This window comes from Chiloscyllium punctatum, chromosome 4 (assembly GCF_047496795.1).
Source record: "Chiloscyllium punctatum isolate Juve2018m chromosome 4, sChiPun1.3, whole genome shotgun sequence".
Lineage (NCBI taxonomy): Eukaryota > Metazoa > Chordata > Chondrichthyes > Orectolobiformes > Hemiscylliidae > Chiloscyllium > Chiloscyllium punctatum.
Window position 1 is genome coordinate 75426893 of NC_092742.1, and position 20468 is coordinate 75447360.

A 20468-nucleotide genomic window follows, 5' to 3' on the forward strand; every position below is an offset into this window, starting at 1 on the left:
AACCTCATTGTACCTTTCAGTGAATCAAGTCACAGAGGACTGCCTTTGGTTTAATCCACTACTTATTACTCTGTCATGACAGTTTGTAGCACCACATCTAATTGTCATTGACATTCTGATGGATGTCTGGCCTCAAAAAAAGTGTAAGTTTTCTTTTAACATTGCCGCTTTTTAGGTCTTATGGGAAAAAGATATGGTAATCACTAATTTGCTAGATTGCATGATATCAATAAACCAGTGCTATCTAGACGTTTTCACACTGTACGCTACATTTCGAGGTTTGAAAATTGTAAGAACAAGGGTGTGATTTTGGGGAGCTGAGAGGTCAGGGGGTGATCATAGTTTTTTTTTCACAAATTTTGCTTCACCTGGGAAGTCTGTTTAGGCCTTGGATGGTGAGCAGGGAGGAGGTGAATGGGCAGTTTGTCCCATTTACCTTTCTTTTAGCTTGTTATCATGTCCTCCTCTTCCACTTACTGTCCTTTCAAGTCTGCCAGGAAACTCACCCATTGTTCTGCCGTTCTCACATTCCGAACACTTAATCTGAACTATAACATCCTCTCTCCATTAGCACTGTATACCCGCTACCCCACACCCCCTTCCCCCATACAGGATAAATGACATCCCCTCTACATTCACTTCAGCTCCACTGAAGAGTCATCTATACTCAAAACGTTAGCTTGCTCTCTCTCCATGGATGCTGTCTGACCCACTGTGATTGCCAGCATTAGTTGTTTTCAATTGAATTTACTTGCTGATCTATACCAGAAGATGCATCATCTTTTGTCATACTAAGAAGTCATTTTCAAATGATGAATGTAAGGTATAATTTAAATAAAATACGCTGAATCTACTTAAAGAGGCATTCATGTTTCATCTTTAACATGCTCCCAGAGCGAGCTGTTCTGAATTGAAATCCATCATAAACCTGAATCCAATAAATCTGGTAATTTTTGGATCAGTAGCAGAAAACTATCATGAAATTAACCAAGTTGTAAACTTTTAACTGGATTACTAAAGGGAATTGGTCTGTTTGTGTGTGATTCCATCTCTAATTGTGTGATTAATTCATTCCACCTTTAGGGCAACTGGTGATGAGCAATAACAGCTGCCTTGCTAGTGCTGCCTACAATAATCTCAAAAACCTTATTCTTAAAAGCATACTTCCTACCTTGCAATGAATCTAAAGATTGTTCAGAACCTAAATCAATGGCAAATCGAGATGAACTGTCTGATCTCAATCCCTGATGATTTCTGGCCAGAGGTTGGATGCTAAAGGAAAAGGTTTGCAGGCTGAGCAGAAAGTAACTTCTACTAATTCACCAAATAACTTCTCCACTGTTTGTTCCATCTGAGATAGGAAGGAATAAATCTACTACCTTCAAAATGGATCTGTTATGATATTGCTGTCCCTACAAATAGAATCATGTGAGTTTAGATCTAGTGTCGATGGTGTCTGCACAGATTTGTGACGGGAGTGATTTGCTCAACTCCCAACAATGAAGAGTAAACTGCAATTGATTAAGTTTGTGAAGTAACCAGTCCAGTGTCATTTAATGTATTAGCTTCCTGTATCCAAAGAAACTGAACATAAAAATATCAGCTACAATTTAAATTCAGTGTGATCCTAATATGTCCCTTCTGTCCTTTCCCCACCCACTACCATACTCTTGTGGGCATCTCATTGATTTTGTACAATATTAACTATCCACAATAACTGACCAAAATACTTGTGGTAAAATAAATGTGCAAAGTATCTGGAATCCCATAGTTACTAAATCAAACATTTTTTGAGTTTCTGATAACAACCAGAGGTAGATTGTAGACTTAATCAATGAAGGTGGCAGTGTGAATTGAGAAAGCTGATGATGAAGGTATTTTTAAAAATTACTAAAGTGGGATGTGGGTATCGCTGATTGGGCCAGCCTTTGTTACCCATCCTAATTGCCCTTAAGAAGGTGGTTCTAAGCTACTTTCTTGAATCATTCCAGTCCATTGGTGTAGGTGCACCAACAATGCTGTTAGAGAGAGAGTTCTCAGATTTTGACAGTGACAATGAATGAACAATAATTTATCTCCAAGTCAAGATGGTGAGTGGATGGGATAGAAATTTACAAATGCTAGTGTTCCCATGTTTCTGCTGCCCTTGTTCGTTTGTATGGTCGCAGTCACAGGTTTGGGGGATGTTATCGAAGGAGGCTTGTTGAGTTGGTTCACTGCATCTTGTGGATTAGATTACTTACAGTGTGGAAACAGGCCCATCGGCCCCCCACAAGTCCACACTGACCCGCCGAAGCACAACCCACCCAGACCCATTCCCCTATACCTAACACTGTGGGCAATTTAGCATGGCCAATTCACCTAACCTGCACATTTTTGGACTGTGGGAGGAAACTGGAGCACCCGGAGAAAACCCACGCAGACACAGGGAGAATGTGCAAACTCCACACAGTCAGTCGCCTGAGGGAATTGAACCCGGGTCTCTGGCAGTGCTAACCACTGTGCCACCGTGCCGCCCCCGATGGCACACGCTGCTGCTACTGTACATGGGCTGTGGAAGGACTGAATGTTTAATATATTAGATGTGGTGGCAATCAAGTGGCTGCTTTGTTCTGAAAGGTGTAAAGATTCTTATTGGAGTTGGAGGTACACCCATCCAGGCAAGTGGGGGAAATTCTGACTTGTGCCTTGTACATTGCAGAAAGGCGTTAGGGAAGCAGGAAGTGAGTTATCCACTAAAATTCTTAGCCTCTGACTTGCTCTTCGTGCCATAGTACTTTATGTGGCTAGTCCAGCGCAGTTTCTCGTCAGTTGTAATGCCCAGGATGTTGATACTGAGGGATTCAATGATTTGATTTGGTTTGATTTATTTATTGTGATGTGTATTTTGTTACAAAATACTGTGAAAAGTGTTGTATAGTGTCACCAGTCTCTGGCGCCATCTTAAAACAAACAAAGATAAACCAAAATATAGAATAAAGAAGCAGAAGACTGAAGAAAAAAAGAAAAAAATGTTCAACTTTACAGTCCTTCTTGTTAAGTGCTCCACAAGAGGCAATGGGCCTGGTAGCCAGGCATGAGTCCCTTTGCCGTGCTGCCACCACTAGAATGAAAGTCGCCGCTGTTCGGCACCATCTTGCCTCCACTGATGTCGTTGCCACTATAGGTCCTCACTGGACCTCGCCAGTGTAGCTGCCGGCACTGCCGGGTACCACACCAGCCCAAACTCAACTCTGCAGCCGCCACGAGTCCACTTCAGGCCCACCTTGCCGATGCTGCTGATGCCGCAGGGTCTCATACTAGGCCCAAACTTATCTCTGCCGACATCTCCATGAATCTGCGCTGGAAGCAGACGCCGCCGGCAACTCAAACTTGTCTCTGCTACAGCAGCTATGAGTTGGTGCTAGAACTGCCTCGTCAATGTGCCTAAACTTCCTGACACTGCTGCTGTGAATCCACTCTGGGCCCACTTGCCTCCACCAGTGCCGTCGCCATGAACTCCAGGGCTTGTCAACCTGAGGTAAGTAAAATAAAAGAGAAAAAAAAAATAAAAGAGGGGATAAACAAGACAAGAAACGAAAAGAAAAGTGGATAGAGCAGACAATCCCCAGGCTCAGAAGCCCTAATCCACTGCTATCTTACAGGAAGATGGTATTACCATTAAATGTCGAGGTGAGAGAGTTGGATTCTCTCTTTGTGGAGATGGTCATTGCCTGGCAATTGTGTGGTTTGAGTGTTACTTGTCATCCCAAATATGTATTGATATTATCCAGTTTTGGCATCATATGGACATGACTGATTCACTATCGGAAGAGTCGTGAATAACATCCCCACTTCTCATCTTACTGATGAAGGAACTGAAGACAGTCTGGATCTTTGAATTTATTGGTTGAGAAATAGAGTACGAACAGCTCGATAAAACACAAATTGAGCTTGGTATGGTGTTCAATTCTGGGCACCACACTTTAGCAAAGTCAAAGTAGCAGAGAGAATGCAGAAAAAATTTACATCAATCTTACTAGAGGTGATTGACTTCTGTTATGGGGAGGTACTGGAAATGCTGGAGTTGTTCTGGTTAAAGGTGAATTGATTGAGGTGTTCAAAATTATGATGAAGTAAATAAGGAGCATCTTCTCAATAACACTGAAGTCAGTAGCCAGAGGAGGCATATTTGAGGTGATTGACAAAAGGACCAGTGATAACATTATGCAACATCATAACACATACCAAGTTATTTTGACCTGAACCTGAATTGCCTGAAAGGTGCTAGAAACTAAGTTAAAAGTAACATTCAAAAGAAAATGCTGTTAGCACGTCTGTAATGAATGACGTTGTGCCCAGTTCTGATCACCACATTTTAGGAAAGACTTCAGAATAGGTGCAAAAAGATTTCTGAGAATGTTTTCAGCAATGAGAGAGATGTGTTAGTTAATTGGAGGGATTGAAGAAGCTGATGCTGTTCTCTTTTAAGAAGAGATGCTTGAGAGGAGAGTTGACCAAGGCTTTTGAAATCCTGAGGGGTCGAAACAGGTTAAATTGAGAGAAACATTGCACATTGCATTAATTTGTATTGGCAGCAGTCCAAATTGACACTCTACAATGAGTCTGATTCTTGTACTGCTCATGGTCGGAACTTTAATGACAGATAACAAATAAAATTAGATTTATAGACGACCTCTTGGCATAATTATGCCCATAACCTTGCAAGACCTATTGGCAGTGACTATGGCTCCAAAAAGACAAATTTTCTGTGCATGGAACCATCTTAACACGCCTTGGTGATCAAAACCAACTGAAAAGGCAAGCGAGTTCACAATCCAAACACCCATGAGTAAATGAAAATCGAGTGAAAAGGCCAACAGTTACATTATAATATACTTTGTATATAAATTGCATGCAACGATAAATTAGACAACCATGTTCTTAAAGGTTGGAATATCAAATAATGGAGACCAAGTCTCAAATGTCTGCTATTGTCTAATAGATATGCTCTATGCACTTGCATCGTTTTGAAGAATGTACAAACCTTTTGTCTATTAAAATGTATATTGAGGATGCAATGGCAAACCTCAAGTGCTCATTTGCGGTTATCTCACTGGAATGCTGCTACAGGTTTCAGTTTACTGAACTGCTTTGTTTTGATTAAAAGCAAAGCATTATCTACTAATGGATTCTAAGCAATAGGTATGGGAAAAAAATAACCTTTCAGTTTTATTGATTGGGCAAAAAAAATTACAGTTAACTTGAAACTTAGTGCAATTGTGGTTTTACTGATTACTGGCAAATAGTACTTTAATGTTCCCCAAATACATTGCTGTCTTTAGGTTCTAAGATGAATGCTTTATAATTCGGTTCTTGGGTTCAGCGATTCTGGTTAGTTTCTAACTTGTACAATTCCATACTGGTTACATGTGAAATATCTAACCTATCTGGAGATGAAAATAACTTCAATACTATCAATGTCAACTTTTTCATTTTCAAAAGTAAGTGAAAGGTTTTTGTGAATATCTTTTTAGTTCTTTCTTTGTCCCAAGACACCACCGAATGATTTGTTTATCATATCATAATCTCTCAATTTGATTTGGCATTGAGCCCTACGGCCTAGGTTGTGGGACTCTTTGGCAGTGGGATGCTTGGTTAGATGAGAGGCTGTAGATGAATTAGAATGGTTAGGTAGGATCTTTTTCAGCTGCAGTGAGCAGGTCTTCAGTAGTCAGTGGTAATCACAAAGTGACACTTCAGTATTCATAAAGGCTGATAGCAGGGACAGCCACAATTACTGGGAATTCCTAGGAGATGATTGTTAGAATTTGGTTGGCATGATGGCCTATTTTGTGGTTGACAAAATAAACTATGGAAATCTAGACATTTTCAGTTAGTTCAGGATGAAGGAGGATATCCTCAGAGGATATGGCCAGCATACATTTGGAAGCTAACCCCTTGTCATCAGATGATATTGCAAAGGACAGCATAAAGAGAGGGTTTAAGGAAAGGACAGTCTCACTCAGGAGGCAAGTAATGTCCAAATCAAAGCTAGTTGTAATCAAATTAATAAGCCAGCAGTGAGTGGAGAGGTGAGGCAAAGTTGACCTTGAGATGAAGCAATGTGGAATGTTTTTACATCTCTAGACTACACCTGTTGTGGAAACTGCGGAGTTTGAACAATATGGACTGTAAATACCTGACATGTGACCTGTCAAAAATGTAAGCATCGAAGCAAATATCGAAATGTGTTGCTTGATTGGGTTACAGTCATGTTATAATACAACGGTAAAGTACGCAAACACTGAATGTGGAATGTATTTTGTGTAAATTCTGAGATATTGTTAATAAATGATATTCAGCAAATGAGTGCTTAATTTGCACCTTTTTTAATTTTAAGTATTTTTTACAATCCACCTACTAGTTGTAAAATAAAGACTGTTAATGTTTGCTATTAAAATGGTTCATTACCGCAGTTTTATAGAAAACAAAATACTGAAAATCAAAATATCTGACATGTTAAGTATGATGCAAAATAGTTTTACAGTAATGAACAAAATTGTGTCCATGAAGTGTACAGCTAATGTTTTATTCAGCTGTTCAGACTTTAGTACAAATGCAGATAGGACTTTACAGTTTAGTGAAAGTAATAGTTTCATCAATAAGCCTGGGTATCACAGCATCAAAATGACTGCAGTTATTTTACTTCAGTATCTGATTTACTAGAAATGCTGAAATCAGAGTCAATTAGCGATATTACCTTTTCATGGCCATGGTTCCTAGTGGCAAGGTTATAAAAGTCCCATGTTTGGCCCAGGTTTCAAGGATGATTGCCTTTTGCCCTTTTGGTATGACTGCCATAGCCTCAAGTGTCCTGGTCATTAATGTGAATTTGGAGTGGAGCATTGAATGAATTGATTTGCTTGTGACGTCACTCAATTTTCAGGCTTCTATCACAAGCACAGCAACTGTTTATTTTATTAGATCATTTATATGAACAGGAAGTAATAAGTTCATTAAAATGAGTAATCTAGTATTAATAGTTAGTGCAGTAATTCCATCAATTGCTTTCTGTATTCTCTCTAGATTAACTAAGATACTAATTTAAAGTATTGGTTTAAATCAGCAAGTAGCAAATGTCAATGTCATCAGTTCGTACATACATACATACACAACCTGAAAATTGCATACTATAGAGTAAAATCAAATTGCTTAGATGTTTAAAGTTTCCAGTTTAAATATGCATAATGAAATAAATTTATTTATAGCTTCGTAATTCAGAAATATTCAAGAAACACCTCTTCAGTTAAGTGAATAACCAACTCTTCAGCATTACCTCTGACATTGCACAATGTCAAATATTCAGTACAGAAATGCATGCCTAATATAATAGATAGATGGGAGGAGGGTGTTCTGTGACATTGTTTTGGATAAGGGGTGGGCATGGTCAGAAGTCACATGACCCCAAGTTACAATCCAACAGGTTTATTTGAAATCACAAGCTTTCGGAGCACTATTCCTTCGTCAGGTGAAGTCAGTCTTCACCTGACTAAGGAGCAGCGCTCCGAAAGCTTGTGATTTCAAATAAAGCTGTTGGATTGTAACATGGGGTCATGTGACTTCTGACCTTGCCCACCCCAGTCCAACATCAGCACCTCCCCATCATGGCTACCATTAATTTTAATAAGTAGCAATTAGATAAATTGTGAAAAAGAAACAAAACTATAGTTGCACTATTCTTTTGAACATGGCAAACCTCTCACTGGAAGTTAACCTCACTAATGTTTCCTATCCCGAGAAGATAGCAATATCATGAATTTATTTCTGTCCAGTGAAATTTCAAGACCTGTTTGCACTGCCTAAGCAGTTGCATATTTTAAAAAGTTGCTAATTTTGGAGAGTCATTTCCACTTACTCATCCTGTCTAAAGTTTTTGATTCTTCAGGTTTTTTATCAGCACTTTTTTTGGGTGGCCTCATTTATATGAGAAATGTTCATTTGTGCAAGACTTCCATGAAGTATTTTATACTTAGCTATAAACAGTGGAGAAGCATGGGGTTCTAACTTGATGAGTTGAGGAGCTGCAGGTAAAAGACACAATGTCTTCATTAATGTATCTTCTCAGATAACTCACTTTCACAACTTGTACAAACTATTTCTGGTTTCCAGTTTCTCCTTGCCTTCCTTCTATTCCAAATGCTGAGAGATATTCTGTAAAAGTTAGGCATTGACACAGCAGAGAGCAAAGTGATCATGCTTTATAATTAAATCTGACAATTCCTACTTGCCCTTGAGAAAGTGTTGGTGAGCTGCTTTGAATTATTGCATGTGGTGTGTGTACTTCTACAGTGTGGTTTGAGTTACAGAATTTAAAGACAAAGGAGCAGTGACGTATATCCAAGTCAGGAAGGTGTATAACTGGGAGGTAAACTTGCAATTGGTGATGTTCCCACGTGCTTGCTGCCCATATCTTTGTGTGGCAGAGATGAAGGGTTTGAAGAAACTTTGAAAAGTTACTGCACTGCATTTTATAGATTATGCTGTCACTGGGCATGTTCGTGATGGAAGGAATTAGTGGCTTGGGTGGTGAATAAAGTATCAGTCAAATGGGTTGACTTGACCTGCATAATATTAAGCTTTTGTATTCAGGCCTTTTGTGGAATAAACTTGCTTTTAAACTATTGACTCTCTTACTAAACTTGATGAAAAAAGCATGCATATCCCATTACCACAGTAAATATTTATTGTTTCAAGTATGGTACGTATCCACTAACATATGACTGCAGAGTTCCTTTGAAAAACTGGCTGTTTTGTTATGCATGTTTTAAGATTGCAAACATGTTGCTCACATATTAATTTCCCATTCTGCTATGTTGCTTTGATAACATGTTGGATGGAGCAGAGAAGTGCAGGATCAAGAGTGAAGTAACTCCACAGAGGTTGGGATCCCATCACCAAGTCACCCTTTATTTACATGTGGAGAGTCTTTGACACTGATCTATCTCTGTCAGACCCAGCTGTCCAAGTGAACAGGATGTCTGATACTCCATTCCTAATTGTCAGCCAGGGCTCCTGATTGGGGCTGTTAACCTGGTCCAATCGGGGAACTCATATTCTGTGATGTCCACCTGGCTGACCTCGTTATAATCACTACAGTGGACAGCTGTCTCAAATGCAAATCCTGGTTACTGGTGTAAAGGTGTATTCTTAGAGGTTTAGAAGTGAGTCATATTTCCCTCAAGGTTGATTTATACATGGGCTTGGTGAAAATGTTGCTAAGAGTAGGAAAATCTGATTTGCTGTCATCTTTTTACAGTGATAGTTATTTTGCACGTGTGCGAGCAGTGGTGATGACCCGTGATGACTCGAGTGGAGGATGGGTGCCACTGGGAGGTGGTGGCCTCAGCTGTGTCACTGTTTTTAAAGATCACCTGGATGAAAGTGGCTGTGATGATTTTCTAATCCATGGAGAAAGGCTCCGAGACAAAACGGTAGGAGGTTTTAAAAAAAAAGGCACTGTAATCAATATTTTAATCTGTAGCAATATATTGAAACTACAATATCTAACTTTAGATAAGTTACTAATAAAATTGAATTGCAGAAATAAAGTTTACATTTGCAGTACCACTTCAGATTTTTACATTTTACTTTGAAAGACGGTATGCTTCTTCCTCATGGATGGATATTTTGCATGATTTCGGAATATCTTATTTCCTGAATACATCTTACATTTGCAATAGGGAAATTGTTGGAAGCTATGATTAAAGACGTTAACATAGGATACTTGGATAAGTTTAAGATAATCAGGCAGAGCCAATGTGGTTTTGCCAAAAGGAAATCATATTTAACTAATTTATTGGAGTTCTTTGAAGAAATAACTTGTTCTGTGAATATAGAGGAACCAATGAATGTATTGTATTTAGATTTGTAGAAAGCATTTGAAAAGATGCCATATCAAAGATATTGCAGAAAATAAGAGGTTGTCGTGTTAGGTTAATGTGTTGGCGTGGATTGGTTTGTTAGCTAACAGGAAGCAGAGGGTAGAAATACGTTTGTTTTCAGGCTGGCAGGATGTCACAAGTGGTGCACCACAGGGGTTAACATTAAGGTCAAAACTCCTTACAATTTACATAAAATGATATGGGTGAAGGGACTGAGGATATGGTAGCCAAATTTGCTGATGACAGAAAATAGGTAGGAAAGGGAATTGGCAAGAAGGCATAAGCAAGCTACAAAATGGATGGTTAAGTTCAGGGAGTGGGCAAAGGTATGGTAAATAGAGTATAATGTAGGGAAGTGTGAAATTGTCCATTTTGGCAGAAAGAATGGAAAAAAGAACATCTAAATGATGAGAGATCACAGAGCTCTGATATGAAGAGAGACCTGGGAACGCAGCAAATAATCAGGAAAGTTAATAGAATGTTATTGTTTTCTCCAAGGGGAATTGAATGTAAGAGTAGGAAGGTTATGCTTCAGTTGTACAGAGCATTGGTGAGACCACATTTAGACCACTATGTATAGCACCATTGGTCGCATTATTTACAGAAAGATCTTAATGCATTGAAAATAGCTCAACAAAGGTGTACTTAACTAATACCCAAAATGAGTGGATTGCCTTGTGAGGAAATGCAGGACAGGCTGTGCCTGTATCCTCTGGAGTTTATAAGAATCAGTGACCACTTAATTGAAACGTATAAGATTCTAAAGAGAGTTGACTGGGTAGATGTGGAAAGGATGCTTCCCCTTATGGGACAATCGAGAATTAGGAATCGGAGTTTAAAAATAAGGGGCCACCCATTTAGGACAGAGATGAAGAAAAAGAATTCTTTGAGGGTTGAGTGTATTTGGAATTTCCTTCCTCATAAGACTGGATACAGAATCTTCCAATTTTTTTAAAGGCAGAATTGATTCTCGATTACCAAGGAGTGAAAGATTATTAAAGATATGCAAAAATATAGAGTCGGGCTTCTTAATCAGATCAACTGTGACCTTATTGAATGGTGGAGTAGAGGCAGAAGGGCCAGGTGGCCTGCCCTTTTATAGATTAGACAATTTTAATACCATGTTATAAAGATAGTATATAAAGATTTCAATTTAAATTGAGCAACTTCTAATTCTGAAAAGTGGATTGTATATGCAATATTATTGCCATTTAATTCTCCAACTTTTAAGATTTTTGCGTCACAGCACCTTGTACTTTTTAACTAATATACCTATTTTACAGCTTTTTTCAATTTCCTTCTATTCCACACCAGATTTTTTTTCTATCCCTACCTCAGAAGAAAATGTTGCATTTATATTCTGCCTTTCACAACTGCTGTACATCTCAAAACACTTTTTTCATTTCATCAAGTACTTTCAAGTTTAAGTTGCTGTTATCTTGTTGGGAGCATGGCACTCAATTTGAACATAAATGCTGACAGCAATGGGATAGTGATCAAATATTTTTTGTGAAGTTGATTAAAGGATAAGTATTGGCCCAAACACTGGGGATAACTCCACTAATGTTCAAAATAGTGGCATAGGATTTTGTTTTACACTGAGCTGACTGGAAAGGTAGGTCTCGATTTGAAGTTTCTTCTGAAATACAAGACTTCCAGCAATGCAGCTCCATGCTGGAATGCCAGCTAAGAGAGGGCCTGGAGATGTGTAAAGTTCTGGCTCAGAAATATGAATGCTATAAACTGACATCATGTGTCTCAGGTCTCACGGCCTCCCACTGATTATCATTCTTCCAAACATAACAAACATGTGGTCTTCAGACTCTGCCACCTCAATATGTGACTTCTCCACTTGAACTCCCCTCCAGCATCTCTCGGTCCAATCTTTTTCCACCTTCCAGGTAACAGTGGCCCAGATGTCATCAAAATTAAAACTGAGGAGAACAAATACAGATTAAAAACTTTGAAGAAGCACACAGAAGAAAAAAAAGGAAGAAAGTATATACAGAACCAGTTAGTTAAGTTTCTAAAAATATAAGAAATACAAAAGGAAAGCAGACAGAAGAAACAAAAGCCATGGATTGAAAAACATTTGATAAGTATGGTTAGAATAAACCAATTGCACATACAGAACAATGACCCTGAGTGAATATATAGCTATTCATAAATAATTTATTCTAAGTATTGCATGCACTAAACTTCCTGTAAGTATGACTTGCTTCCTCTTGCACTTCCCACCCCCATACTTGCCTTGATTGATAATATTCCTATTATCCATCGATGTGCCAACTGACTCACTGAGTAACTCCACAGGAGATCTATGAGTGACTAATTGAAAATGCATGTGCATGCATTTTATGTGTCACAATTTAGTCATATCTATGTCTGTTGCTCTCTGAAATGCTAGTTAAAGTTTTTTATTCATGAGCATCAATATACCTCTTGCAATTTCTGTTTTCTCACTGTACCCAAATCTTTGGTCACTCCTGCTTGACTCACAATCATTTCACTTATTTCCAGTAGTGTTACACCTGGTTTTTAAATGAAAAATTAGGTATATTTTTAATCTTACGTCCAGTTCCTCTATGAACATATTTGTATTCAAATAGGTAACTTGCTGCCAGCCCACTCCTACTCAGGCAGCTATTAATTTCAGAAGCTTTTTAAAAATGTAACTTCTTAAAATGTTTGCAATTATTTCTTCATAGTGAAGTAGCTTGCAGTAAGCCTGTTCTCTGCAATTAGTGTTTTTTATTGACATATCAAATTATAACTAGGGTTAGAGTGGGATGAAGCCCTCATTTTTGAAGTCCTTCCAATGTTTTATATTGCTAGCTGACTTACTGAAGGATTTTTAAAAATGTTTTGGTTAAGCCTAGAAAGGCAAACAGCCTGTTCTATTTAATCACTTTTCCTGAAGCCAATTCTCAGCCGCTTTAAATTGCAATACCTGACCTTTTTCATTTTCCCAAAAACCCATTATAAGGTCGAATGGCACTTTTATTTATTCGAGAGGTCCCTTGTTTTGTATTGCTAGGCTGTCTGCAATGCTCTTGGTTAATTTATTCATTAGTCCAAAAACTTTCCTTTTGCTTTGTTATCTCATGCATTAATTTGTGAAGACCCTCCTCTTCTACTTCAGGTTGCCTAGTATTCCACTGGGATGATAGTTAATTCGAGGGGAAAGTCAATCACCTCTTCCATATGGCTCCCTACATTGTCTTAGTCCATAATTTTTGACTTTGTTTTCCAAATTCTTTCTTACATCCAACACTACTCCAGTTTTATTCACCTCAAACTGTTATCTACTGTTTTCTCCTGCCTTAACGGGGCAGCATGGTGGCTCAGTGGTTAGCACTGCTGCCTCACAGTGCCAAGGTCCCAGGTTCAATTCCAGCCTTGAGCGACTGTCTGTGTGGAGTTTGCACATTCTCCCCATGTCTGTGTGGGTTTCCTCCAGGTGCTCCAGTTTCCTTGTACATTCCAGAAATGTGCAGGTCAGGTGAATTGGTCATGCTCAATTGTCAATAGAGTAGGTGCATTATCAGAGGGGCGTGGGTTGGAGGGTTGGGCTGAAGGGCCTGTTTCCACACTGTAGGGAATCTAATTTAATCTAAAAAAAATTGCTTCTGTTGTCCCTTCCTACTGGGATCCGTTTGATACATTTAAGATGGCAGCAGTAGAGTAGGCAGCTTTCAGGCTCCTGAGCCTGGGGCCTGTCCACTCCTTTGTTCCGTCCATTACTTTTGCCATTTTACTTTTTACCTTACCTACTTGTGAAGAGCTCGGTCGCGAGGTTATTGGGGAAGTGAGCCCAACACAGACTCACGATGGCGGTGGAGGTGAGTTTGGGCATGGTGCAGGACTTGGCAGCATTGGCGGTGGCTGCATCGGCAAGGTCAGCCCAGTGCAAAGTCATAGCATCAGCGGAGGAGAGATAGTGCCAGAGAGTGGCAACTCTTTGTACCAGTGGCCACGGCACAGCGAAGTGATGATTACAGCAATGTCATCAGGACCCAAGGCTGGTCAACTGCTTTGTGCTGGTGACCTCAGAATACAGGCACCATGTTCATTTCTGGCTCAGACACGGCGGTCTCAGCACGGAGTCGGGGAGCCCAGATCTAGGCCCGTGGGTTGACACGGGAGCCATTCCAAAGACCAAGTTGGCGCTGGACAGTGACAACACTATACAACACTTTTGTATTTGTAACAAAATATACATGACAATATATTGATCAACTGTTTCCTTTTTTAACTTCCCACTGCTTCTTTCAAAAAGCCATTGTCTCAATTCCTCCAAACCAGACCTATCACTTAATAGTTCTGAAAAAAAAAGTCATTTCTGACTTAAAACCTTCATTGTTTCTCTCTGTCCGGATGCTGCCAGACCTACTGCATTTTCTAGCACCATCTCAGCTATCTTCTTCAGTACTCACCTCCCTCAGTAATTCATTACTTACAACTCCATTATTATTTGCCTACGCCATTGTAGTTTTTACCACCCCACTCTGCTCATCATGATGAATGACTAATTCTCCAAACTACTGACAACCTATAGAATTCCTCCAACTTCAACTGCTCGCTATCCTTTACAATATTAACCCAAAATAAATGTTCCTTTCATCATGTGGTTTGATGCCACATTTGAGTTTAGTTCTTTACAAATTGATCGAGGAGAAAGCAAAGAATTGAACTGTCTTCAAGTTTAGACTTCAAAGTCACTCTTTAGTATACATTAATATTAAAAGCTTTCATGCATGGTCATCACGGTTAAACCATGCCCTGATTGACACTTGTATAAGTGAAGGATTAATTCATCATCTCTGGGTGTTCACGTCCATGTGTTTATGTGACTCACCTGGAATTTGGGTGTTCTAACTCTGCCCATACTGTTATTTATTGTCTGTAATATACAACTCTTTGCCATCATTACAATGTTGCTCCAGTATGATGAAGCCCTTCCACATTTCTTTCACCCAATTTGACTTCACCTCAAACTGTTTTCCCCCATTTAGTCTGTTATACCTCAACCCAAATGATGCTTCCTAAATTAACATAAAAGCAAAATCCTCATTCAAAAATCTGCATCTGCTCAGGCCGAAGCATCAATATTGCATGCCAAGCCTACTGTCGCATTTTGCTACCATTGCTAGTTATTCACAGAGGGTGCTTTTGCAAGTCCTATCATCCACTTTCCAAGATGCAAACAGTACAAACCGTGTTTCACTATTCCAGCATTAAAAAAAAACTCTAAAGCAGTCATGTGTTTACTGTTCCACAGCAGTACTGAATGGAATTTTTATGTTTGTTTATGCTGCTGTGATATTATTTAAGGAAATAGTATTTATTTTTCTGGAAACCAATCATAAGACAGTTAAAGTAATGTTCATGTTAAATGTACGCTGCCAGATTTGGGATATCCCTTCAATCCGTAGTGCTGTCAAATGTGGTTCCTCTCCACTAAGACTACCCTATCTAAACACAGCACACCCCAACCCAGCAACAGTACAACTGCACGTAGACTTGTTTGCTGTTCCTGCTGGATATCAGATACCTGGCAGGAGTCTAATGCAACTTATATCCCATCAGACTTGTATCCTTGTAATTGAAAAAGTAAATAGCTTTAAGAAAATATTTATAGATGTGAGTATATCATTCCATTTCTTTTGCATACTTGTTTTTCCTCATGAGTCTTTACTTTGGTGCATATTTATCTCTATTGCAAACATTGTAACCAGAGGCATGGAATTACATCATTGAAGCAGTGATGAAAATAATGTGGCATTGTGGGATGGAGTGCTGGGGCAAAGACTGTTTTTTTTGTATTCCTTCATGGGACATAGGCATCACTGACAATTATTGCCCATCCCTAGTTACCTTGAGAAGGTGATGGTGAGCTGCCTTCTTGAACCATTACAGTCCATATGATGTATGCAGATATACAATAAAATTAGGAAGGGGGTTCCAGGATTTTGACCCAGTGATAGTGAAGAATTGACAATGTATTTCCAAGTCAGGATAGTGAGTGACTTACAGGGGAAGTTGCAGATTGTGGTGTTCCTAGTTTCTGCTGCCCTTACCTTTCGAGATGGTAGTGATTGTGGGTTTGGAAGGTGCTATTGAAAGATAACTTTTGCATTGTATCTTGTAAATAGTACACACTGTTGCTGTTGAGCATTGACAATAGAGGGTATAAGTATTTGTGAATGTGGTGCGAATCAAGCAGGCTGCTTTGTCCTGGATAGTATCAATCTCCTTCAAGTTTAGAGCACACTCATTCAGTCAATTGAGGAGTATTCCATCTTGCTCCTAATTTTGCCTTCTAGATGGTAGGCTGGGAGTACGGAAGGAGTTGCTTGTTGGAGGATTCCTAGCATCTAACCTGCTGTTGTAGCTATAGTATTTATATAGCAATGTCACGTTCAGTTTCTCGGCAGTAGTAGTAGATATTAGGGGATTCAGCGATGGTGATTCCCTTGAATATCAAGTGTCGATAGTTGTTGTTCTGTCTTGTTGGCAATAGTCATTAACTGGCATTTGTGTGGCACAACTAATACTTACCACTTATTGTTCCCTGAGTATTTTCCAGATCTTGCTACATTTGGACATAGCCTGCTTTGGCACCAAGGAATCACAAGTGGTGCTGAACATAGTGCAGTCATTAGTGAACATGCTATTTTAGACATTATGATGGAGGGAAGATTATTGGTCAGACAGCTGAAGATGGTTAGGCCTAGGACTCTACCCTGAGAAATTCAGACAGTGATGTTTTGAGATTGAACTGACTGACCTCCAGCGGCCGCAGGCATCTTCCTTTCTGTCAAGTCTGACTTAAACCTCCTTTTTCTTATTGACTCTAGTTTTGCGAAGGCTCCTTGATGTCACATTCATTCAAATGCATCCTTGTCAAGTCATAGAGACGTACAGCATGGAAACAGACCATTCGGTCCAACCCGTCCACGCCGACCAGATATCCCAACCCAATCTAGTCCCACCTGCCAGCACCCATCCCATATCCCTCCAAACCCTTTCTATTCATATACCCATCCAAATGCCTCTTAAATGTTGCAATTGTACCAGCCTCCACCACATCCTCTGGCAGCTCATTCCATACACGTACCACCGTCTGCGTGAAAAAGTTGCCCCTTAGGTCTCTTTTATACCTTTCCCCTCTCACCCTAAACCTATGCCCTCTAATTCTGGACTCCCCGACCCTCAGGAAAAGACTTTGTCTATCCATGCCCCTCATAATTTTGTAAACCTCTATATGGTCACCCTTCAGCCTCTGACGCTCCAGGGAAAACAGCCTCTCCCTGTATCTCAGATCCTCCAACCCTGGCAACATCCTTGTAAATCTTTTCTGAACCCTTTCAAGTTTCACAACATCTTTCCGATAGGAAGGAGACCGGAACTGCACGCAATATTCCAACAGTGGCCTAACCAACGTCCTGTACAGCCGCAACATGGCCTCCCAACTCCTGTACTCAATACTCTGACCAATAAAGGAAAGCATACCAAATGCCTTCTTCACTATCCTATCTACCTGCAACTCCACTTTCAAGGAGCTATGAACCCGCACTCCAAGGTCTCTTTGTTCAGCAACACTCCCTAGGACCTTACCATTTAGTGTATACGTCCTGCTAAGATTTGCTTTCCCAAAATGCAGCACCTCGCATTTATCGGAATTAATCTCCATCTGCCACTTCTCAGCCCATTGGCCCATCTGGTCCAGATCTTGTTGTTATCTGAGGTAACCCTCTTCGCTGCCCACCACACCTCCAATTTTGGTATGATCTGCAAACTTACTAACTGTACTTCTTATGCTCGCATCCAAATCATTTATGTAAATAACAACAAGTAGAGGGCCCAGCACCGATTTTTGTGGCACTCCACTGGTCACAGGCCTCCAGTCTGAAAAACAACCCTCCACCACCACCCCCTGTCGTCTACCTTTGAGCAAGTTCTGCATTGAAATGGCTAGTTCTCCCTGTATTCCATGCGATCTAACCTTGCTAATCAGTCTCCCATGGGGAACCTTGTCGAACACCTTACTGAAGTCCATATAAATCACATTTACCGCTCTGTCCTCATCAATCTTCTTTGTTACTTCTTCAAAAATTCAATCAAGTTTGTGAGACATGATTTCCCACGCACAAAGCCATGTTGACTATCCTGAATCAGTCCTTGCCTTTCCAAATACATGTACATCCTGTCCCTCAGGATTCCCTCCAACAACTTGCCCACCACCGAGGTCAGGCTCACTGGTCTATAGTTCCCTGGCTTCTCTTTACCGCCCTTCTTAAACAGTGGCACCACGTTTGCCAACCTCCAGTCTTCTGGCACCTAACCTGTGACTATCGATGATACAAATATCTGAGCAAGAGGCCCAGCAATCACTTCTCTAGCTTCCCACAGAGTTCTCGGGTGCACCTGATCAGGTCCTGGGGATTTATCCACCTTTAACCATTTCAAGACATCCAGCACTTCCTCCTCTGTAATCTGGACATTTTGCAAGATGTCACCATCTATTTCCCTACAGTCTATATCTTCCATGTCCTTTTCCACAGTAAAGTCAGTCAAATGTGACCAGTCACGTCCCAGGCTACCATTTCTGAAAGTGATAAATACTCACAAAAGCAAGGACTTATGGGGCAAATAAATGTGCAAAAGACAGGGATTGATTTTCCCACATAAAATATATTTCTATTAAGTTCTTTACCATTGCAATGATAAGGATAGAAGGAAAACAGAAGAAGCAAGGTTATGGTATGATGATTAAAATCATTTTACATTAAGAATGTTTTTAAAGCATGGGGAAGATCAGTGCAGTGATCCAGAAGAATCCCTGGATCTTCTGACATGGCAGCTGAAAATTCTGTCATTAACAATGGAAGTGTTGGACAATCAGCAACCTGATTATTGTAAATCAGCATATACTTTGACAATAGCATCATAGGTGTTTCTATCGGTGTGGTGTTGACCAGTGTCAGGGTACCCTGTTTTATAATGGTAAACAAATAAGAAGATAAGACTTATGAGCAGTCATTCAGACTTTCAAGCTTGTTCACTATTCGGAAGATCACAAACGCGGTTTGGCTGTGGTCTCAACATCCTGAATTTCTCCTATGACCCTTGACCTCTTCGTCAATCAAATATCTCAGACTTGAACAAATTCAATGACTGAGTCTCTGCTACTTCCTGAGGAAGAAAAGACCTAATGACTCTCAAACATAGAACATTGCAGGACAGGAACAGCTCCTTCAGCCCACGATGTTGTGCCGAACATGGCACTGAATTAACTAATCCCTCCTGCCTGCCCTTGGTCCATATCTCTCCATTCCTTGCATATTTATGTGCTTATCTAAAAGTCTCTTAAATGCCCCTAACTTATCTGCTTCTGTGACCATCCCTGGCAATGTGTTCCAGACTCCTACCACTCTGTTTAAAAAAAATCTGCCTCTCACATCTCCTTTGAACTTACCCCTCTCACCTTAAATGCATAGCCCCTAGTTTTAGACATTTGAACTCTGGGTAAAAGATTCTGACCGTCAGTCCTACCTATGCATCTCGTAACTTTATAGACTTCTATCAAGTCTCCCCTCAGCCTCTGCTGCTTCAGAGAAAACAACCTGAGTTTTTCTAGTCTCTCCATAATGCTCATAGTCTCTAAAGCAGGCAGCATCTTGATAAAGGTCTTTTGTACCTTGTCCAAAACCTCCACATCCTTCCTGTAATGTGGCAATCAGAATTGAATGCAATACTCCGAAGTGTGACCTAACAAAAGTTTTATAAAGCTGCAAAATGACATCCTGACTCTTGTACTCAATTCACCTGCCAATAAAGGGAAGCATGCCATATGCCTTCTTTGTCGCCCTATCTACTTGAATTGCCACCTTCAGGGAGCTATGTACTTGAACCCCAACATCCCTCTGTTCACCAGTGCTGTTCGGGTCCCTGCCATCAACCTGTACACTTAACATTTCATCTCCCAAAGGTCAGCACCTCATACTTACTCGAATTAAACTCCATCTGCTATTTCTCCCCCCATATCTGAAACTGATCTATATCCTGCTGTATCCGTTGAAAACCTTTTACACTATCCAAAACTCCACCTAACTTTGTGTTGACTGCTAAATTATTAACACAACCGTCTGTATTTTCATCCAAGCCATTTATATAGATCACAAACAGCAGAGGTCCCAGTATGGATTCCTACGGAACACCACTAGTCGCGGACCTCCTGCCTGAAAAACACACTTTCACCATTACCTCTGCCTTCTATGGGCAAGCCAATTCTGAATCCACACGGTCAAATTATCGTGGACTCCATACATCTCAAAGGAAAAATATTTCTTCATCTCTGCCTTAGAAGGAAAACCTCCTAATCTTAAGTGATGTTTCCGAGTTCTGGTCTCCACCACAAGAAAGGGACACCCTTCCGGTATCAAGCAGGTGTTAGAGTACTGGAACAACTATAAGTAACTCAAGTTCTTCGACCAGTGGGACTAGTCATTGTGAATCCAATAGAATAATTTGTTTCCTTTA

At 40.0% G+C, this 20468-nt stretch overlaps 1 protein-coding gene across 1 annotated transcript in view; it reads left to right on the forward strand.

Moving 5' to 3' along the window:
- spred1 (sprouty related EVH1 domain containing 1) overlaps window positions 1-20468 on the forward strand; it is an 87829-nt gene that overhangs the window by 17985 nt on the left and 49376 nt on the right. Inside the window, exon 2 of the mRNA XM_072569049.1 lies at window positions 9299-9473. Coding sequence (XP_072425150.1) covers window positions 9299-9473 — 175 coding nt within the window. The remainder of the gene's footprint in view (window positions 1-9298; window positions 9474-20468) is intronic.